At 35.6% G+C, this 24,475-nt stretch overlaps 2 protein-coding genes across 2 annotated transcripts in view; one reads left to right on the top strand and one right to left on the bottom strand.

Annotated features, from left to right (window-relative positions):
- The window catches only part of LOC116888646 (collagen alpha-5(IV) chain-like), a 760,537-nt gene that overhangs the window by 342,577 nt on the left and 393,485 nt on the right, over nucleotides 1–24,475 (top strand). The window lies entirely within an intron of this gene.
- The window catches only part of Rbm41 (RNA binding motif protein 41), a 43,736-nt gene that overhangs the window by 4,587 nt on the left and 14,674 nt on the right, over nucleotides 1–24,475 (bottom strand). Inside the window, exon 5 of the mRNA XM_032889939.1 lies at nucleotides 9,932–10,335. Coding sequence (XP_032745830.1) covers nucleotides 9,932–10,335 — 404 coding nt within the window. The remainder of the gene's footprint in view (nucleotides 1–9,931; nucleotides 10,336–24,475) is intronic.

Genomic DNA, 24,475 nt, shown 5'->3' with positions numbered 1-24,475 from the left:
GCTTCTACTATGAAAGATAGAAAACAGAGGCAAAGAGGCAAATGAGAAAAAACAGAGTACCACGAAGAGAACAACTAAAAACCAACCTGTAATAATATTCTGGAAAAATACTCGATCAATTAGTAATAGAATGCTATTGAAATTTTAATAGAACAAAATAATATCCTATGTTACTTAACTTATATATCATCAGCTTAAAAATATCATTTTATATATAGTAATCGCAAAGAAAATACAGAGGAAAATGAAAAATATAAGGAAACGTCCACTGACAAGTGGATAAAGAAAAGGCAGCATATACATAGACTAGAATATTAATCGTTAAAAGGAAAAATCCTATTATGAATGAGATTTTCTGGAAAGAAACCATGCATTATGTTGAACCCTGTGAAAGGCTGAAAACTAATTAGAACTTCAATGACTGTGGAGAGTTCGGGATAACACAGCTTGGGGCCTAATTATAATTAATTACCTTGGCTATCTTTTACCCCAAATCTCCATTCCTTGCTCACCACTGTCTGACCCAACATACTTGTGATTAACAAGTGAATCATTGAAATGTATGAACAGATCACCAGCTTCCACCCACCAAAACTCTGAGAAAGTCATCAGACCGCATATGAAGCCCAGAGCGGAAAGATCTCCAATTTGCTGTAACCACCTACCTGACGATGTCACCAGTGTACTTGAAATTACCGTAATTTATGGTTTTGTTTTTCTTTTATTTCATGAAACTGTTACCATGTTTAACACGAACTGTGGGGTAACCTAAATCTGTGTTACCAGGCCATAGTCACTGATATTTGGCTCAAGAATAAACTGTCTTATGCTTTTTTGAGGTAAAAATTGTACATTTTTTCACTAACACTATTATATGCTACAACACATAAAATTCTAAGAGTATATGTTAAGTGACAGGAGGACAAATTATATGTTATTTCATATTAGACAAATATTTAAGTAGTCTAACTCATTGAAGCTAAGCGTATAATGGTGGTAAGTTGTTGGAGCTGGAAAGGGACAATGGGGGAGTTGTTTGCTCATGGAAGATAAGAAGCCTACAAGGCTGGTATCTAACACCATGCTAAAGCCTACGATAGTGCTTTGGATACTTACATTTTTCTTAGGAAGGAAAATGCAATGGACTCTAAACATAATATAAAAAGAATGGGAGAGCAAAAAAAATAATTAAATATTTTTAGCTTAAATTAAAAAGTAACTTTACAAAAAAGAAAAGAATTCCCATTAGAACAAAAAAGATGACAGGAAAAGACTGATAAAGTCACTGAAATAGATGAAAAACTACATTAAAGATTATTAAAGTTACTAACTAGTAGTGTTTAGCTCTAACACTTAACTACACAAAAGCATGTGAGACTTAAGAGTATACCCAACGCCCAAAATTCATTTGTAGCCATCCCTTTAAAAAGCTTTGCAAATTTGACTTTACCTTTTGGAACAATTTTAGATTTATAGAAAATTGGAGAGTAATATGTCTTTATGTTCCATATCTAGTTTCTGACTTTTTGATCTTATATTAGTATATTAGTTTTAATAAATAAATCACTGTTACATTACTATTAACAGAAGTCCATTGTTTATTTAGATTTTCTAAGTTGCTACCTAATGTTATTTTTCTGCTTAAGACATCATTTAGGCTACTGTATTTCTTTCAGTTATCATGTAACTTTAAGCTCCTTTTGACAATTTTTTAGATTGTTCTAATTTTTCACAATCTTGAAAATTTTAGGAATGCTGGTCAGATATTTTAATAGGATACATCAAAACTAGAATTTTTCTGTTGATTTTTTTTTAACGTTAGACTGCAACAATGAATTATTGAGAAGAAAACTATACCAGAAGAGTTCAGTTTTGGTCACACTGTATCAGCAGAAATACTAACATCATTGATTTATGACTGGTGATATTGACTTTTATTACCTGGCTGAGGTAGTGTTGGTCAGATTTCTCCATTACTTGCTTGTCTTCCTGATGTGAAAAGTTAAGAGTTCTTTGGAAAATTAGTTGTGTTAGATAATCTTTTGCTGGGACAAACACATGAAGGAGTGTTTTCCTGAAGTCAACACAGGTGAAAGACTAAGACAGATTCATGAAGGAACATTTGGTGGAAGCAGACACAGGAGGAAGGATGTTCTGATAAAGCAAGCATGTGAAAGGACATGTGATAAAGGATTCTTTGCTAACAACAGGAATGTATTGGTTTGCCTTACGCTGTGTAGTTGAGCTCTATTTGTTGGGACTCGATAGAAAGAAACACACCAAAAAACTTCTGGTGGTCTGCTGCAGTTTCTTGCCACTTCAGTGGATTCAGGATGATTGGCAGAGTGATGTCAGCTATGACAGGTGCACATGCTGAGGCAAGATCCGTGGAGGACATGTGATGTTTGGAGGGTATAAATAGGACTCCGGGACAGTGACAGGGACTGAGCTTGGCTTGCTGCTACAACTAGCTGTGCAAAGGTTGTTGGTCCCTAGTCTTCACTGATCTTCACTTCAATGAGAGATGCACAGCTGAGAACTTCTGGCATTCCTGCTGGTCCCACCTGCTGACTTGAACAAGGTTGAGGCCCGGCTTTCTCTGCTAGGTAGAGCCAAGGCTGCTGATTCATATTTGCTATCCTAACTCTACCAAACTGCTAGTATAAACATGAAGTGTTTGTAAATGGTTGGAGCTGCAGCTGCTGACTCCTGTGAACTGAACTGCTAATTTCCTGACAATACAGATAGGATTTGCTCTAAAGAACATTTCTAAACAGGTCCACTTCCCCTATATCCTTTCTTTTTCCACTACCTCTGGTGGGTGGTGGGCTAAAAGGGAAGTTAAAGCATTTAAGTACCATCATTAAAAATAGATGTTGAAAAAATAAAGTTACACCTTCCTTTCCATATTGTACTCTTGGGAAACAAATCAACACAAGCTTCTTACAACTAAGCATCAAGGAATTATGTTCTAAGATTTATTTCTTCTCTACTTTCTCAATTTTTTAATTCTTAGCACCTGCACACAGACGGATATTCTATATTTTAAATCACTGTTCAAAGTTAATTTGTTTAGTTTATTGCAGAGATAGTTCTAGCTTCAATTACTGGAATTCTCCTTCAGTCCCTGTGTTTTTTATGCTGTTATTTTACTTTTCGTAGAGAAAGATGTACAAGACTAATAATCTTGTATATTTCCTGCCTGAGTAATAGGTGCAGCCATTTATTTTGCCGAAACTCTAGTGTTACATTTAGTAGAGAATGGTATTAGAAGTAATCCATCCTGAGCAAGACAGGATTTGTTTCATTGGGGCTTGCTCAACTCAAAGGGGAAAAACATGTTCATATTAAACTGTGTATAAACCCCGATAAATACTTCTACATGGGAATTATCTGTGTCTGTATTAAGTTAAATACGAATTCACAGTTAAGCTACTACCACATGGGTCATTTTAATTTCCTCCGTTTTATTTATCTACAAATTCCAACATTTACTTAATGATGCAGTATCAATACTGTTAACCAGGCACACAGGGCCTTAGCAACCAGGGCATGGCCCTTGTATGCACCTCCCATTTGCTGTTAGTCTTATAGATTACACATTTCCAAAGCCACTTAGGTCAGTACTGTTTCTCCTATTCCTTTAGTGAGATTATCATATATAACTGTAATACAACAAGATTCTCCTTTTATAATCTTTATTCTTTCCTAAAAGTCACTGACATCTTAAATTATTTTTAAATATTTGTATACATTAAGAATCTCTGTATACTATGTAGTTATATATATTTTGTCAAATGTACAGCTAGCCTTCAGTATTTCAGTATCACATAGAATAATTTTATTCTCCTAAAAATGCCCTATGCTTCACTTATTCTCTCTCTGCTCTTATACTTTTGGTAATCAACTATCATTTTGATACCTATCATTCTGAGTTTCTTAGAATATTGCATAATGAAATAATAGAATGTTTTATTTTCATAGTAGCATCTTTTGTTTACTATTATGCATCTAAAGTTTGCAAATGTCTTTATATGGCTTGATACCTTAAATCATTTTGTTGTTAAATTATATTTCATTACATCCATTTGCCCAATTCATCTAATTGGAGGACACTTTGATTAGTTCTACTTTGGAAATTATGAATAAAGCTATTACGAACATCCACATTCCATATATATATATGTATATGTGTATGTGTGTAAGTATGTATGTATGTATGTATGTATGTATGTATGTATGTATGTATGCATGCTTGCATGCAGGTTTTTAATACAGTTGAAAAATAACAGTAAATTCCATATCATAGGGGAAAACAATGTTATGCTTTGTTTAAGAGTCATTCAAACTGGGTTCTAAAGAGGTTGTCCTATTTTATACTCCCTCCAGCAATGATTACATATTCCTGTTGCTCTAAATCATCAAAAGCTTTTGGTATTGTCAGTTTTATGGGTTTTAGTTATTTAACTGGGAGTTTAATTGTATCTCATCATTTCATGTTACAGTACCTTGGTAACATGGTAAGATTGAATTCACAGGCTTCTTCTCTGATGAACCATATAGTCTTACCTCTTGACCACTTTTTAAATTGAGCTGTTCATTTCAGTATTGTCATGTTTTAGGAGTTCTTTGCGTAGTCTAAGTACAATGCTTTATTACATTTGGTGTGCTTTGAAATATATCTTTCTAATCTATGGTGTGTCTTTTTGTATAGTTTAAAATAGCTCTCAGAAAAGTTTGTAATTTGAACAAAATATAATTTATCAATTTTTTTTATCTAAATTGTGCTTTGGGTAAAAAACACATCATCAAAAACAAGGCCACTTAGATTTCTTTCCCCATTTTCTTCTAAATGTTTTGGGTTATTGTTTTGTCCATGACTGTCTGGCACACTTTCAATGAGATTTTATAATAGAGGAAAGGTGTGTGCCGAGTTTTGAATGTAGATATCCAGTTGTTCTTGAACCATTTGTAGAAAAGACTATCATTTCTGCATTGAATTATCTTTGTCAAAGTTCAATTGAGTATATGTGTATGGACCTAATTCTGAGGCTTCTGATTTGCTCCACTGACCCACCAATGCCATAAGATATTAGGTTATAGTTAAGTCTTGAAGGTAGGTAGTATCAGTTGTAATGTTGTTCTTCAGTATTTGTTGGATATTCTGTAACTTTTCTCTTTCCATATAAACTTAGAATCTGTTTCTTAATATACAATTACCTTGCCAATATTTGGGGGGGGGGGTTATGTGGACTCCACAGACCAACTTGGAAAAGCATGGTATTTTAACAATATCCAAATTTTAATCTATGAATCCAAATTATTTCTGAATTTATAATTTTTCTTTTTTTCATTATTTTCAGCTTCCTAGTATGTAGATCCCATATGTTTTCATAAAATTACATCTAAATATTTTATTTTTCTTTTGCAATACTAAATATTTTAAACTAAAAACTTTAATTCTTTATTTCCTATATAGAGGTAGAAACCTGACTTTTTATAGAGAAGGCTTACATGATCCAAACTATTCTTACTTAATGGTTCTAGTTTGCTAGATTTCTGGCTAATTATTTGGGATTTTTGACAAAATTACCTGTGAACAGTATTATTGTTTTTTCTCTTCCTAATCCATGAACTTTCAATTTCCTTTCCTTATCTTAATACACTGGACAACACTTCCAGCATGCTCTCAAAAAGGAGTGGGTAAAGAGGACATTCTTATTTTGTTCTGAACCAAAGGGGGAAATATCTAATTTACTATCTATCAGACATGATGCACGGCATTGTAGCTATTCTTCACTAACTTAAGGATATTCTCCTCTTTTCATAGTTCACTAAGTTTTAAAACATGAATGAATGTTAAGGCATTTTGCAAATGCTTTTCTATATCACATGAAACACATGATTTTTCTTATTTAGTCTATTTGATATGGTAGACTATATTTGATTTCCAAATGTTGAACCAGCTTTGGATGTCTGTTGATAATGATACGTAATTATTTCTACACACTATTGAATTTTATTTTCTAATATTTTGAGTTAAATAAAAACACTAGGGCTGGAGAGATGGCTCAGTGGTTAAGAGCACTGACTGCTCTTCCAGAGGTCCTGAGTTCAAATCCTAGCAACCACATGGTGGCTCACGACCATCTGTAAAGGGATCTGATGCCCTCTTCTGGTATGTCTAAGGACAGCTACAGTGTACTTATATACCTAAAATAAATAAATAATTCTAAAAAAAGGGGCTGGAGAGATGGCTCAGTGGTTAAGAGCACTGACTGCTCTTCCAGAGGTCCTGAGTTCAAATCCCAGCAATCACATGGTGGCTCACAACCATCTAATGCCATCTCATAGGATCTGATGCCCTCTTCTGGTGTGTCTGAAGACAGGTACAGTATACTCACATATATGAAATAAATAAATCTTTTGAAAAAAACACTAAAAAGAGCACATTAATGCTTTCATTAGCATATATTAATTATGTAGTAATAATGAATTTCATTATAACATTAAAAATGTTCTGGTTTAGGATTTTTGCTTTATGCATAAGATAGGTTGCAATTTTCTTTTATTGTAATGTTTTTAACTGGTTTCTATAATAAGCTAAGTCTTGTCTCATAAAATGTGTCCTTTCTGCTTCTGTTTTAGAGAATGAGAAAATCATTTTATCTTATCTTTGTGTATTCTTTTTCCTGTGTTCTTCCTTTACATAGATCTGAATTATTAATCTGTCTAATTTTCTTAGACTTTGGAGTATAACTTTGTGACAAATTCTTTACATTCTTGTCTGAGAAAAGTTACTTTGCTACAACTGGTGTGAAAGGGTAAGTTTTCTGCATAAACTTCTATGTGGGTAGGAGTTTTTCTCTCTAAACATGAATATTTCATTATATTTTTTTCTTGCTTTTGGTAAGTCTGATGCAATTCTCTTTGATCCTATATAAAGTATTCCCTTTTTCCTTGTCTTGTATTTCTGCAGTTTGACTATATTATGCTTACGTGTAATTTTTGATATTCATCTTGCTTAGATTCCTGGATGTATGGCTAGAAGTCTGCCATTAAGTTAAAAAGACACTCAGAAATTAATAGTCCAAATCACTCTTTGTTCTCGCTCTTACACCCTCCTTCCCCTTCTCTCTTTCCCCCTTTTACACATTCCTCTCGCTCACACACACACACACAATTAAAAATAAATATAAATCTTTAAAAAATGAAAAATAATCCTTATAAATAAGTACAGAAGGCAGGAATATCAAATGATGGGTAAAGAAACAGAAAGCTAGCTTACAGAGGGTAGGAAAAGGGCTCATAAATGCAAAAATACATAGTCTATCTTTACTGGAAATGAGGAATTTGCAAAAAGAAAAATAAATTACCTTTCCAAACTATTAGGTAAAATTAAAAGTCTAATATAAAATCTTGGTTAAGATGTGAGGGGAATCTCTGAAATATTCCAGCACTAGGGAGGCAGAGGCAGGTAGCTCTCTGTGAGTTTGAGGCTAGCCCAGTCTACAGAACAGTCAGGGTGACACAGAGAAACTTTGTCTCAAAAGAAAAGAAAATGAAAGAAAAGAAAAAGAAAGGACGAGGAGGAGGGGAAGAGTAGTAGTACTAGTGCTGCTGGTGGTGGAAGACACGGATAGCCTCTACCATGGTAATTTCATTCCTAGATAGGCAACCTAGAAAGTTAAGTCTAAAAAATTCCACTCTTGGACCAATAGTGTCAGTGTTTCCTGGGAACATGTTGGAATGCAAACATTCACATTTTCCAGATCTACTAAGTCAAAAATCTTGTAGGAAGTCCAGCAATCTATGTTTTAATAATGTCTTCACATGATTTTGATAAATATTAAGATATGAAAACATCACAAGAGAGTGATATATTTCCTAATATTTTGTCTGAAACCTACCAGAAAAACTGCATTAAATACTGTAGCCCACATATACTACTACTTCATCCTAACATATATGCATGCACAAAATTTATTTTGAGAAAGCGATTAACTGTGTGAAATAATTGTGTGGGATACACTTTCACCTGCCTTTCTACTCTACACTATTCTATTCTATTCTTCTATCCATTTCCTTAAAAATAAAACCATACTGGTGTGAACTATGAATTGTGACTTAAGTTTGAAAAATACTGTCTAGGAGGAATGTTTGGTACACTGGCAGAAAGAGATTTATATAAGCCAGGTCTAGTGATTTATGCTTAGAATATCAATTATTTCTGAAGCCAAGGCAGGAAGATTACAAGTTCTTGCTTAGTTGGCTACAGAATGAGTTTAGCATTAGCTCCTACAATTAGTGGAATCCTGTCTCAACATAAAACATGAAAAAGAAGTCTATGGATATAGTTCAACAGTACAGTTTGTCTAGTATTCACAATGTTCTAGGTTTAGTCTCCAGTGGTGACAAAAAGATATGCATAACAATGTCACAACTTTATCTGTAGTAGTAAAATAATGAGAGGAAACAAATCAAGAAAATAGAGAAGTGAATTAGTATTCTATTATAGAAATATGTTCTATTTAAACATTTTATTTCTAATGATACAAGGAATTCTATCTATTGGATACATTGAGCTAAAACAGTAAGAAAAATATGTAAAGTATGACATTATCTATATAGTTTTAAAATGTATAAAACAGATATTTATGAATATCTATGAATATTTATGAATACCTAAGACATACCTGCAGTTAAGGTGGGGTCATGTCCTTGATGTACCAGGGTAGGGCTTTCCCCTTCTCAGAGGAGAAGGGCATGAGAATGGGAGGAGGAGCTGTGGGGGTATTGGGAGGAGGAGGGCTGATATTGGAATATAAATTGAATAAATAAATAAATAAATTTATTAAAAAAAACAGAGATGGAGTCATGTCTTGATAAATCCTATTTAACTTGAAAACATCCTAAGTTGGAAGTACACTTAATATATATAATCTATGGAGTGTATTAGTACTTTCCCCTCACAATATGTAGCTGACTATGAGCTGCAGGTCACTACACTGCTCAGACTCTCAATAAAGTACCATAGCAGCACAATGCACATTGCTAGCTTGACAAAAATAAAAACAAAAATTCAAAATACAGAGTAGAGGTTCTACCAAATGCATATTGTTCTCAAACCATAAAGAAAAACAAAGTAAATTTAGTTATTCAATTCAACAGTTGTATAAAGTTTTAGATAATAAATACATAAAAATACCCATAGGAACAGACCTAGCAAATTCAAAATAGTGGATAAACCTAGTTAGAAGGAAGAATGGGATTGATGAATGCATGAAATTCTTCAGGCATATCCATAATGCACTAGTAATTTTTAAAACTAAGCAAATATGACAAGCTATTAAATCTTTGTAAACATGCCTAGCTAAGTATATGGCTATTTCCTAATTTATCCATGAGCTAGTCAGTAATAGCACAGACTAAAGTAGATGAACGTCAAGCTACCTGCTCTTGGACCAGGAGTAGCATATCAGAAAGTCAAAGTACTTCAGCAGCCCTCTCTCCATGGTTTTTAAATCAGGGGCTGTTATCATTATTTTCATTCTGTTTCCTAAAATTAATGCTTTAAGGACTTGTGCTGTGAACACTATCCACAACCGGATGATTAATCACTAAAAAAGTCGGTGGTTACATTTCCTCTATCTAATTCAGAGATACTAGTGCAGATGAGTAAGTCTCATTATGCTATTTTCAAAGTTCTAAGGGGACTTTAGAACCTAAAAAAGGCACACAGAACATGCTAGGAGATAGACTACTTAAATAGTATGCAGAACATGACAGTTAAGGTCAAGGACAGACAGAATCACTTGCTGACCTGTGTCAGAATCTTTGGTGTAAGCAAAGGTATTTTTAAAATGCTGCGTTAGGTAGAGGTAAATGAAAGCGGAAACAACCCAGGTCGTTTCCTCAATGTGGCCTATACCTTGTTTGGTTCCCCTGGATTATATGAAGAAAACATAGGAATGTTTCGGATCTCCTCCTCTGACAAACGATTTCTCTGGATTTCATCTTCTGGGATAAATTCTATTGGTTGCTTCAGCTTCTTAGGCCCAGTCCAACATTGCTCAGGTGGAAAATCAATAACTTTTGCCACATGGAGACTGGGGCCTTTACCCTGTGCTGCCTGTTTTCCCTTGTCCTGGAGGAGTGACGGGCTCTCAGCTGTGCCACTATCACTCACTGATGCAGCTGAGGCCAGTGAGTGGGAAGCAAAGGGTTCACCTCTCAAAAGTTGGAACTCTTCAAGACGGTTTTTCATTATAGTCTCGTGGTAAAAACTTTCCAGGTTGTTCATGGGATCACCTTTGTTCTTCTTTGGGGGTTCATCTGGATCAAGACAAAGAGATATGGAAGTTCTACAAAGCCTCCCCGGTACAACTTTTTAAAAATTAGTAAAAATTAAATTCTGGATCTCAGATACAGAAACTCTTTTAGGAAAGGTCCTTATAACATGTAGCAAATACCTGTGCATGTGTGTATGTGTGTGTACGTGTGAGCATGTGTATGTATCTTAAGACTGTCCAATTGAAGCAAGGCCAATCCATGGCAGAGGAAGGCAGGCACCCAGAAACCTCCAGCTCATACGTACCTCTAATTCACAAGGACATTTGAAGAACAGAACCAGGATGGTGTTTTCAGTCTCATGAACTTAATAATCCCTACATATCACTTGATTCCAAAGTTATATGTGAAATATCTTGATTATTTCTGTGATGTTTTTAAAGTACTTGGTTATGTAATCAATATGTAAATCAGATTTTGGCTATTACAGCTTCTAAATAACTTTTCTGTCCCATTCCTTTCTCGACTTTTCTCCTGCATCCATTGATATTATAGAACCATTGTCTATTTTATGAAGAAATTGTCTTCATAAATGAAGTGTTTTCTGATGATAACTTCTTCCTAATTTCTTGCATTTCTTGACAGTTAAACTAGTCTAATTCAATAGTCTTTGGCACTTGTATTTACTATTTTTTATTTATCAATTTGGGTCAAATTTAGTGCATTTCAAATTCTCAACAGATATATAATTGCTCTTATATACCAGATTATCAAGAACAGATAGAGACCATTTACATGATCTAGAAAGCTACATTAAACATGGTTTCCGTAAAAATTTAACTGGATCTATGTTCAATATTTAAGGCAAAACAATTCATATATAGCTGTGTATTTCCTATTGTACCATGTCCAAAGGCACATAATAGTCACTGAGCACATTTTTAGTGATGTTAAAATTAATCAGTGAATTTAAGTGCTATTTGTTATATCCCTCAATCATTATTTACTTCCAGACAACTTTTACCTTTGGGCTTTATATCCTTGGCGATTACTGTTTAGATCTATTAACTTACTATGAATTATAAAATGAGGCTTTCCTGACTCTGTTATTTCCTTTGAGTTTTTAATCTGGAATCAATAAGCATCAACTCTTTAGCTTCCCTGAACCTAGTTTTATATATTAAAAAAAGCAGGATAAATGCTCCATTCTATCTGCTTTTCATTATTCACAAGAGTAAGGAAAGGCCTAATGGTCCAGTGGTTATTTTCAGTATAATTATGAAATCATGCATTTTTATGATAGCTTATGTTTCAATTAAATATAATAATTATTTGTGGTAGTGGACAAACTGTCCCAGTTAGGACTCACAGGAGTCCCAAGCCGATCTTGTACATTTTCTAACTTGAAACTGGACTATTTTTCAAGGATCCCTGGTTCCCCTTAACAAAAATGACTTGGAAACTACTGTTGTTCAGTGTTCATTGTTGTTGCTTCTAAGCCTCTGCAGTAGACAAAGCTGGGATAGTTTATAGGAGAAAAAAAGATCTTATATTTAGAATATCATTTCCAATTCAAATTTACTATGACAAGGTTTGTTCTTAAACTCTGATTTTAGACTTGTACCTCTTTTCTTTTCTTTTCTCTTCTCTTCTTTTCTTTGGAGGGTTGTTTTTGGTAGTCCTGAGGATCAGATCCAGGACTGCTTGCCTTCTAGGCAAGTGCTCTGTCACTGAGCTTTACTTCCAGTCCCTCAGATTCGAATATTTATTATCAAGTTGGTTTATTAGCTTTCTCTAACAATATACTCACATAATTGAAAATCTGCAAAGCAATACTAATAAATAACAATAAACATACAAAACAAAACCAAAATAAAATACTAATAAAGGAACAATAAAATGCTTGGGTATACTTTTCTATTTGCAGCCCTTAGAGTACATGTTGCTAGTAATAGACATGTATTACTTTAAAGTCACCGCAGTAATTATCTTCTCTGGGTTGTTATGCTACCACTCATGTTTCTCATTTGATTTATTTGCTTCAGCTTTTTTTTGACTTTTATAGATGACTTCTCTCTTGAGTTTTGGGTGCATGTGACACTGCAGACCTAACTCAGGGCTTAGTGAATGTTAAACAAGTACTCGACTGTGAAGTCCACCCCCCAGCTCTTCTCTGTTTTTGATTAAAGTTTTTATTACATTTGTAATCATGCAAAACCTTTATATGGCTCTAAATTGAAAAGAGTTATACTGTACCTTTAAGGAAGGATCATTCTATTTCTGATCCCTTTGTTTCATTCTCTGTGTTCCCCATAAATACTACTTCTTATTAAGTTTGACTTATAATTCCAGTATTTCCTTTTTTTGAAACTATATATATACATACATGATATTCATTAGTTATATTCTTTTCCTATATAAATACTGGTCTGAAGTGTGCTTTGATTTTATCAATATGTCCTAAAAATAATTCTACATCAATATAAAAACTATTCTTTTGACTTCTTACAGTTATGCAATACTGTGTATATATGTACTATAGTTATTTGGATACTTTTCTATGAATAAACCCTGAAATATTGATTTTATATCTGGAGTCTTAAGCTGTTTTGAACAATGCCCTGAAAATTAGCCTTGTGTGTTTGTGTGCAAATATGTGATAGACACACACACACACACACACACACACACACACACACACACACACACACACACACACGATTTGGTATTTTCAGGCATTTCTTTCAAATAAATTCTAGAAGGTGAAATTGCTGAGACAAAGAGTAAATGTTTATGTACTTCAAATATACAAATTCCACACTGAGGTAATTGTACTTTTCTGTATTTCTACCAGCAATGTATAAGCTTAGTTATCTTTTAAGATACAAAAAGTGAATCAAGAAAAAGAAGCCATGAATTAGAGAAAGAGCAAAGGGGAAATACATGGGAGGGGATGGAAGGAAGAAAGTGAAGGGAGGAAATAAATATTTTAATTTCAGAACTAAACTATTGTATTTTAAAAGGGTACAGAATGTCTAGTCACTTAGAAAATGAGGAGTCAATTGCTGAATACAGCTGCATTACAGTAAAAACTTCTCGATCATCGAAAGTGTCATATAATGAATCAACAACATGGCTCAATGAATTCTACACATATGCTATGGCACAAGGCATAAATAAATAAAAGTCATCAGTAGAGAGAAAAACCATAGGATAAGGTATTTATTACATAGATAACTAGAGTGCAAATACTGAGTGTATGAAATTCCATATATCCATATGAAACAGAGGTACGCAACCAAGAGGAAATTGAGGGAAAGATTGATGAATCTTCCATGAAAGAGGAAAAATATATAACTAGTAGATATATTAAAAGTGTTTAATCACATTAGAGTTTGGTGAAATGCAAGTCAGATGAAGAGGGAGATCCATAGGAAAAAAACTTGATGTTTGACCATATCAGCGAGGCTGTGGAACCACCAGAACTGCATGAGCATTCTAAAGTATATAATCAAAAATATCTATACCATGACTACTATGAGTCAGTCGCTGTTCTGGGTTCTTAGATGATATCAATGAGCAAAGAACCCAGGAACTTAAAGATGGTTGGAACCAGTAAGGGCACAAATCTTTAATCCCAGCACTCAGGAATTAGAGGGACACAGATCTTAGTGAGTTTGAGGCCAGACTAATTTATACAGTGAGTTTCAGACTAGCCAAGCTTCAGAATAAGACCCTGTCTGAAAAAACAAACAAACAAACAAACAAAAAACAAAACAAACTAAACAAAAAAAGAAAGAAAACCTAACCAATCAAAAACCAATTAAACAAACAAAACCCTGTGGAGCTTAATTAGTGCTAGGTACATAAAATGCCAAACAAATTGGATCCTACCAATTCCATCTCCAAGTCTGTCTGCTGTCTGCAAAAAATTGAAGAGAAGGAAAAACAATGATTGAAATGAAGAAGTAAAGAGGAAGTGTCAACACTCATGGAAATGTGATTACATAGAAACACTGTGAAGAACTTTAAGTCAACATGAGAGAAAATTTATATGGATTGACAAATTTGTGAACATAACAATCATCAACACAATTCCAGAAAGAGAATGCCTTATAAACCGTAACAAGAGCGTAACAAGAGGCTAAGTTAGTAATCAACTAGCTATCCCAAAGAAGCATTCACACTCAAAACGACTCATTGGTGAAGTATATTAAATATTCACCTAATCTTCAGAACCATTTTAACAACTTGATCTTAGGACTTCTGACCTCTAGGTCTATACTAGAAGAAGTCTGTTGCTTTAGGTTATCCAATGTGTGGTAATTAATCATAATAACCATAAGAAAGTAGAGAGCTAGTATAGAAAACCTGGAGCTAAGATTAATAGATTAAAAACAGATGTTTCCCTCTGAAGAGAGCACTTGCTGTCCTCCATCCAGAAGCTGAGTTTGATTTACAGCAAAGAATTAATAAAAATATTATACTAAAAGAAGATTGAGGATAAAGCAAAACCACTAGGTCACATTACTTCCATTCAACAATGTACTGAAGGTTCTGAAAAACAGAAGGAAAAACCAAGTAAACAATAAGTTTCCAGACAAGAAAACAAGAAAAACTGTCTCTATTCATAGGAAACACATTTTTCCTGTGTAGAAAAGTCCAAGCTAGTCATATTGAAACCACTAGAATAAAATAATCAATAAAACATTTAATTAGATCATGTTAGACAAATACAAGATGAAAACAAAACCCAACAGAACTCTGTATACTTGCAGAGAAGAATAAGATAATAAAGCAGAACAATTCTATTTATAAGAGTGTCAAAATGAATAAAATGTTTAGAAATAATATAAGAAGTAGAGCTTTGGTACACTATAAAATATAAATATATATAGTTATATAAAAATAATGCTTAAAGAAACTATAGATCTGAATAAAGGAAGAGACATTGTCTGTTCATGGACTAGGAGAATTTGTCACTAAATTAAATGACAGACTCAATCCAATCTCCACTATTTCAGCATTTACGTAGAAAAATCAACAAGAATCTTGACAAAATTTGCAGGGATATATAAGATCTTGGATAGAAGTAAAGTTGAAAGACTTACTCTTGATTGCCAAACTCACTATAAAGGTCCAGTAAGGATTTGCGACATAAAGTCATAAATACAGATCAAAGAAACAAAATAATACAAGGAAATTCAAGATACAGTGTTTATCAACTGGAAACCTTGATATAAAATTAAGAAGTTAGGTCATACCTTACAAACACAAATTTCCATGCATAACAAACAGATCTAAATATAAGGACAAAGACAGTAGGTATTCTACAAGAACACAGAGAGGACTACTTTTTTTTAACTTTGATTCCAGGAAAGATTTCTTGGTTAAGATACCAAAAAGCTTAAATAATAACAGAATAAATTCTAAATTGGACTTCATTAAAACATTTGTGCTTTAAGACACCATTAAGAACAGAAGGAAAGACAGACAATGGATCAGAAAAAGCACCATGCCTATAAAGGACCTGCCTTCACAAATCTCAGTCTATACTACCAAAACGACTGATACGCCACCAAATTACAAATGGACACAAGACTCAAACACTCCACTGAGGAATGTGTTTTGGAACTGGGTAAGTGCATAAAGCAAGCTTGGCAGTGAAAGTGTAAAATCCATGTGAGTCTGCACAGCTTCAGGATGCCTGTTATTACTGTACAGAAGTTAACTGTGATGTAGACTCTGGCTGTTGGTTAGATACTATCTATGTGAGGATAAAGAAAGAAACTACAATATATACGGAAATCAGTTCCAGGTAGATTAAAGACCTAAATGTAAAGGACAAAAACTTTAAAATTTTGAACAAAGAACTACACCTTCCTACATTCACACTAGGGAGGACTGATTAACGGGAACACCGAAAGCCTTCAGCATAGAGAGAATATTAAAACACTTTATCCTATAAAGATGAAAATCTTTATTTATCAAGAGGTATCATAAAGAGTGAAATAATTAGATAGAGTGAGAATAGATACCCCAACCTCATATAACCAACAAATGAGTCCATAGCCTTATATAATAAGAATCTGTATAGATTACAGGGAAGTATATCGGACAGTTGAAGATAGAATGTCCAATACGCACAACGCCCAAACATGTGGAGCTTCCTCCTTCCTGCAGTAAGGAGTAGGTAACTGGAGACCACTGAGTCCGGCCAAACTCAAGTTCTGATACAGTACTGATACAGGCTTAAAACGACAATGACATCTGAACCAAGACAACACCTGACACAAAGACACAAAGATGAAACTAGGCATTTTCACATTTGTTAAACAGGCAAATAATGCAAGGCCTATTCACAAAGGACGCTGATCACATGTTCAATCAAGTTGTGAGAAGGTGCCCCTTGTGACTTGCTATCTAGCAAATGAAATTAAATACAAACTCCTGATAAGTATAAATGCATGGAAACAACACTATTTAACATACCACATGCACACACACACACACACACGCACGCATGCACGCACGCACGCACCATAAGAGTTATTCTAAAGCAATTTAAATGCAATGTGTGATCCATAATTATATCCTAGATAAAATCAGAAATTTGATTACAAAATGTATATTAGAGAAAATTACAGTAGTAACACAATAGTTTCTCAAGGATGGTCATAATATTACGGTTATATAGGAAACTGTGTTTAGGAAATACATAGTGAAATACTTAAAAATAAACCCTACAGTCTGAAGGGAAGGCTCAGTAGTTAAGGTGTTTATTAATTTCACAGAAGACCCATATTTGTTTCCCAGCATACACATTACAGCTCAAAACTGCCCATAACTACAGTTCTAGGAGGCTGGATGTCTTCTTGTCTCTGTGGGTATTAGGCATGCACATGGTCCACATGCATACAAATAAGCGAACCACTCTCTCACATAGAAATGTAAAAGAATAAATCCTACTTTCATCTGACAGTTATTTCAAGTAGTTTAGCGGGTACTATTTTAATTCTTTTCCATACTGCAAAAATGTCAAAATGATAGGTTAAATAAAACTTAAATAAGGCCTAAACTGTAAAGCATAACAGTAATAATGTTGATTCTTAACTCCAAGACTAAAGAAGAAGGGAAACGGAGTAAACATCTATTAGACTGTAGTTTGAGGGTATGGAGCAACCTGAGCCTTTGTCCACAACTGCTGAGGTGTTAATTCGGGGAAATCCTTCAGATCTTAGTTAATATTTATTAAAGTTGAGGACTTGGGGATGTGTCATTTCTCAATTGTACTCTAAGGTATAAATCCTGAAAAACTCATGTATGTATTCCCAGGATTCCTGTACAAGAAGCATCATGTAGCAAGACTGATAATGATGCTATTCCAAATGTCCTGTTGTAGCAGAGCAACAACAACAAAAAAATCAGTATTCGTAAAAAGGAATACTATATTTCAGTGAAAATGAATTTATTATAGCTCCAAACTGTAATATGGATGAATCTCACAAATATAATATTAAGTAGAAAAGGAAGACCCAGTATATGTGCCGTTCAACTGACTAGCAGTGTTTAATCACAGGAAAAAGTAGACACTTATATATCTGATGGATATATAAGTAGTAAAAAGAAAATTATTATCACAAATCAGGACAGTAATTACACCTGAACAGAAGGGGCTGTGGTTTGTGAGGGGCATACAGGGCTTTTACAGTCTTCCACTGCTCTACTTACTAATCTTATTGAACATAAATGTTTGAAGTAGCCTTCAGAATGATCATTCTTATCATTTAAAACATACAGTTTGTACAAATGTAAATGAAAGGTGAGGATGAGGCAGTAATAAACATATTGGGTTGAAGAATATCCCAAAGCCTCTGAATGCAGTTTCAAAGGAGAAAGAGGTCTTTGCAGATATAATTAATCAAGATGAAATCATACAGCTCAGGAAAGGGCCTAAGTCCAAAGACTGGTGTTCTTAGGAGGAGGCCAACGAAGACACAGTACCACACTTATAGAAAGAAAATACATGTGATAACAGAAACAGTGATAAGAGGACTATGACACACCAAGAGCTTTACAAGGGAAGCAACTTAGCCAACATCATAACCACGAGACACTAGATTTCTGTTGTTTTGTTATGGTAACCCTACAAAGCCAATCCATGTTTTGGACTGGGAAATGGAATGATGCTGGAAGAATTTTGACGCTTGCAATAGCATAAGCCCAAATTTCCGTCAGGAGTCCACTGACAGAGACACAGATTTTAAACGCAGTTGTGGTAAAGGCTTAGAAAGAAGTGAATAGGGGTTGGGGATTTAGCTCAGTGGTAGAGCGCTTGCCTAGCTAGCGCAAGGCCCTGGGTTCAGTCCACAGCTCCGAAAAAAAGAAAAAAGAAAAAAAAAAAGAAAGAAGTGAATAGTAAATAAAGCTCATGTAACCCTAGACACTATGTGTATGCATATGTATATGCATGTGTCCATATTCATCATGAACACAATGTTGCTATAGATATAAGTATTAACTGAATTTCGAGAGAGGTCTTAGGAAAAAGTAGTGAGTGATATTTGACACTGGAAGAAAGGTGATCTTTGTTATACAGTGGCAGAAATTTGGCTGAAGTGCTTTCATGCTACTGGGGGTAAAAGCTACCTTGTAAGTAACAAATTTAGATATGAAACTGAGACATGCAAAGTGTGAAAGACAAGAGCTGTTTCTTCTTGATGCTCACAATAAAATTGTAACATAAAAGATAGAAATTCATGGCTGGAGAGATGGCTTAGTGGTTAAGAGCACTGACTGCTCTTCCACAGGTCCTGAGTTCAATTCCCAGCAACCACAAGGTGGCTCTCAACCATCTGTAATGGGATCTGATGCCTTCTTTTGGCGTGTCTGAAGGCAGCTACAGTATACTCATATAAAAAAAATAATAAATAAATACATCTTTTTTTTTAAAGATAGAAATTGTAAATCTAATTATTAGGGAGAAAGAAACCAACATTTGATAAGCTGAAAAATCCTAAAGCTAACCAGAGAGTGTTCTGGAAAAGGGTCCAGGCCTGTGGCCAGATAAACTTTTGCTGGAAGATTCTGGGAATGATTCACAGATTCAATCACCACCAGAAGCCAGAGAAAAGGACAGGATTATCTGAGAAGGATCTGCAGAGAGCCTCGGGTCTAACTGAATGGCTCTCTTGACTTCATTAAGGCTGATAAGGCATCTGGTAATTCTTCACCAGAACCACTGGGAGCCTGGTGGGAGGCAGACCTGGGAGAAAAATGAAGGATGACTAAGAGGAAAGAACCAGTTGCAGAGGTCAGAAAAGGCGTTCAGAGTACACTAAGGAATAAAACTTGCTCTGTTGCGTGATTAACTTGTTCAGTAATCCCTTTATTCCTGCTATCTTGCCTTTTCGGTGTGGGGCTGTCTATCATATGCCTGCCTCACCGTTACATATTACAATAGCATGATTTCCTTTTCAATTACACAAGCCTCTGGGTAGGAAGAAAGAAATTTTGTTTCAAGATGGACTATATCCTGAAACTCATCCACAGGGTTTTAAGACAGGGTTTCTTTGTTTATGTAGTCCCAGCCATCCTGGAACTTGCTCTGTAGACCAGGCTAGACTCACACTCAGAGATTTTACCTGCTTCTGCCTCCTGAGTGCTAGATTAATGGCATGTGCCACCATTGCCTGCTTAAGTGATTTAAAGAATGAAGTGTGAGACTCTTTGAGTTAACATGTAAACGTAGTCTGCAATGTATAGTACATGTACTGGGTAGAATGTGGAATTTTAGAGGTCCGAGGACAGAGGGTACTATGTTGCACAGAATATCTCTAAAATCTATCTCTACTTGGAACCTCAAACTGGTAGTATTTGATAATATAATAATTAAATCTGTTGTTAAATAACTATAAGTCAATACTGGGCTAGGGTGCCTTGGAAACCTAATGAACACAACACTCAAAAGGTAAAATGAAGATATAGAAACAAAGAGAATGCCATTTTGAAGACAAGGTAAAGATTAGAATGTATCTACACATTACAGACTATCCAGGAGTACCGGCAAATGGTATAGGCTAGAAAAGGTTAGGATGGATATGCTCTTAACGCCAACAGAAAGACTGGCCCATCAATACTTTGATTTGCCTCCAAAACTGTGAAGGAAATAAATTTCTGTTATACAAAACCATATTTCTGTGATTTATTAACAGCCTTAGGAATCTAATACAATGATTATCTAAAATTCTTCTACAAAGTATGCTAGAGAAAGGCATAAACTATTGGTATACGTAACAGTGTACCTCAAAACTTTATGTTGAATTAGGTAAGTTTTACCCAAAGAATAGTTAGTGTATTGTTTTATCTATAAAAAGTTCTAGAATAGGACAGAACTATTTAGACAGTATAGAAACTAATCTACACTGGGAGGAAAAAAATCAAAGTGTATTTGCCCCTGGATGACTAGGATGGGAGTTACTGGAAAGAAGTATGATGGGAATTTCTGGAATGATGGGAATCTATACGATTTGACAAGTGTTGGGTTATGCACATGTAACATGTGCCGCAGATGGCCTAACGATTGTGTGCCATTTTCAACTCCCTGCTGAGTGATGACAGATTGGTATAGCCTTCAACTGTCCACAGTGGAAATATGTAGACCATGGAAACTGGCAAATGATACAAACCAGTGCCTGAAGAGCGGATCCACTTTCTTACTAGATCACTATTCAGAACCATACACTGTCTATAAATGGGCAGATGAACACTTAAGGTTTATATATTTAATAACATGAAAATTCTATGAAGGTAGAATCAAAATAAATATTTAACTATAGCCAACAATATGAATGCTGATGTATTTGAGAGTATACATTTATATCAACTTTAAGAGTACTACTCAGCTATTAAAAACAATGACTTTATGAAATTCATAGGCAAATGGATTGAACTAGAAAATATCATCCTGTGTAAGGTAACTCAGTCACAAAAGAACATACATGGTATGTACTCACTGATAAGTGGATATTAGCCCAAAAGCTCAAATTACCGAAGACACAATCCACAGATCACATGAAGTTCAAGAAGGACGACTAAAGTGTGGATGCTTCAGTACTTCTTAGAAGGGGGAACAAACCCCATAGGAAGAACAACAATATTAACCAACCAGACCCCACTAGAGCTCCCAGGGACTAAACCACTACCCAAAGAGTACACATGGACAGACCCATGGCTCCAGCTGAATGTGTAGCAGAGGATGACCTTGCTGGGCACCAATGGCAGGAGAAGCCCTTGGTCCTGTGAAGGCTGGACCCCCCAGTGTAGGGGAATACCAGGGTGTTGAGGTGGGAGTGGGTGGGTAGGAAGGGAAGCACCCTCATAGAAGCAGGGGTAGGGGGAAATGGGAGAGGGGGGAACCAGGAATGGAGGTAACATCTGAAATGTAAATACATAAACTATCCAATAAAAAATAAAAAAAAACCAAAATTCATGTTTAAGCAAAATGGATGGATACGTATTTAGAAGTACAGATATGTGATAAAAGTATATCAAGGATACAATCTAGACTGTGATGTAATAATGGGTGTTTGTGGGAAATCTTTTTTACTCTTCTGGGTGTTTGAAAGTTTTGATTGAAAACAAAAAGATCAGAAATAACTCCCTACTTAAGATATCAACAATATTAACAGATGCATATCATTCTGGCTCTCTAACTGCTACTTAAGGTATATAGTAAAAGAATATCCAAGTGTTTTGTTTATTCAAGAACTTAAAATGCTAAAGGACTTCCTCCTGCCCCAGTTTTCGAGTTCTTTAGATAGAAGGTCTTTACTCAGGCGAAACTGGTAAATGACCCAATGGTTATTATGTTAGAGCCCTCAAAGGAAAAGATGGCCAGCTGAAGTTCCTTGGGAGATAAGGATGGAATCCAGCCCTGGAGTATAAAGATTAGCACTAAGCACCAGAGTCCCCTATCTCTCAGTGAAGGGAGAGAAAGGGAGAATGAGAAAGCAAGTCAGCAAAGTGCTGGGGGCGCACTTGAGATGGACGTTCTTGCTGCTTTGAATTGGACAGAAAGCCATCTGCTAAAAATAATGAAAGGGTAGGTTAGGGGAAGGAATGAAGATCTCCAATAGTCCTGATAAGGGAATGAAACAGAGGGCTGATTGGGGACTAGGAGATACAGACAGAGGGGTGAGGGGCAAGCTTTAGATGGCGCCAGAGATGAGGAATTTAGTGAAGTACTAATGACCCAACAGGACTTTTCTCCAGCAGAGCTCACAAGGCAGGCTAAAGAAGGACAACTAGCTGAGCCTTGTCTAAAGAGGCATGAAATAGAGACAATAAAGAAATAAAGAAATAAGGAAGGAAGGAAGGAAAGAAGGAAGGAAGGAAGGAAGGTAGGTAGGTTGACTCTCTGAGGTTGAATCTGAATGAGACTGGGAAGGAAGAGGAACCAACCAGGCAAAAGAAGAGAGATTAAAGCAAAAGAAAAAAAAAGTAGAGACCTGCAGTGTAGGGAATCTGGAGCCGTGGGGTGGGAGAGGGTGGGTGGGTGGGTGAGCACCCTCATAGAGGTAAAGGGGGGAGGGAGAAGAGGGCAGATGAGGGATGCGTGGGTTGTGGAGGGGTAACCAGGAAGTTGGCTATCATTTGAGATGTAAACTAATAGAATGATTAATAAAAAGAGAAAAAGCCCGGAGGCCATCTGGAACCCTGGTGCACGGAGGCTCCCGGAAGAGGCGGCGCAGATCTTCCTGGTCGCTGCCACCGCGGAGAGCCCGTGGGCAGAACCCCGCGAGCGAACTCGAGCCTCGGGACCAAAGGACATGACTTTGGTGGCATGGGAGAAATTAGAAGAGGAAGAAGGGAGAGATGGTCAACATATATTGTATGAATTTTTCGATGAAGAAATAAAGACATTTAGAAAATAAAAAATAAAAATAAAAATAAAAAGAGAAAAGAAGTAGAGATCTCGACCGATTAAACACATGGCATAACAGGTCTAAGAGAATTCTGAGAGCTGGTCAGGTAAGAAGACTACAGCTGGGTATGGTGGTGCAGGCCTGTAATCTCCACACTTGAAAGACTTAGAGCAGTTGGTTACCAAAAGCTCAAGGCCAGCCTGGGCCACACAGCAAGTACCAGGCCTGTCAGCATTACATGGCATGACTCTTTCAAAAATGGAAAAAAAAAAATAACCAAAAGGAGAAAAATCACGGCCAAAGAGTATATTTCAGACCTCAACAGTTGGAGATCTAGCTCAGTGGCAGAGCATTTTCCTGGTATACAAGAAGGCTGAAGTTCCCTTCCATACTGCAAAGGAAAAGAAGGCAGTTTCAAGATAGACTCTTTTGAAATCATATACACAAGTGCCATGGCTGGGCTGGAGAGATGGCTCAGTGGTTAAGAGCACCCAGTGCTCTTCCAGAGGTCCTGAGTTCAAATCCTGGCAACCACGTGGTGGCTCACAACCATCTGAAATGGGATCTGATGCCCTCTTCTGGTGTGACTGAAGACAGTTAACAGCGTAGTTATATATAATAAATACATAAATCTTTTAAAAAAGTGCCATGACCAACACATAATTGATTTTTCTAAACATGGTATATTTCAGGGACAGCATATCTAATTAACACCTGGGTTTGGGGAAAGTTACTTATTTTCCTCAGAAGCTCAGTTTTGTCATCGGTAAAATATGTGTAATAGTGTCACATCTTATGGAGCTGTTGCCAGAAGTAAATGCATCAGTTTGAAAAAAAGTGTTCAGCACAATGACTGGCATAAATAAGCCTTCCGAAGTATCAGCTTCTAGGACTTCTGTTTCTAGGTAAGACAAAATAAACTCCCTTCACTCCATCTATCTCACGCAGTGGAGTTAGAAAGCTTACCTAGCCTAACCCACAAAGTAGAGTTACAAAACTTGGTGAGAATATATGGGTCCATCTGAAGTCTGTGGATAATAAACAGTAGTGGACAGTAAGTGGTTAGAGATCTAGAATGTAAACAAAGGAATTCATGCTCAGAACTCATCAAGCTGCTGAAAATAGAAAGACAGCCAGACTTAGCTGCTTAATCCTATTACTTGGAAGGTGGAAATAAGAAGATCAGATGGTCAAGACTATCCTTGGCTATATAGTAGTTCAGGACCAGCCTAAACTACATGAGACCCTTATAAAATACA

Source organism: Rattus rattus, chromosome X, assembly GCF_011064425.1.
Source record: "Rattus rattus isolate New Zealand chromosome X, Rrattus_CSIRO_v1, whole genome shotgun sequence".
In the NCBI taxonomy this organism is placed as follows: Eukaryota; Metazoa; Chordata; class Mammalia; order Rodentia; family Muridae; genus Rattus; species Rattus rattus.
The sequence above is the reverse complement of the archived record's forward strand: the minus strand, read 5'-3'. Positions and strand labels throughout refer to the sequence as shown.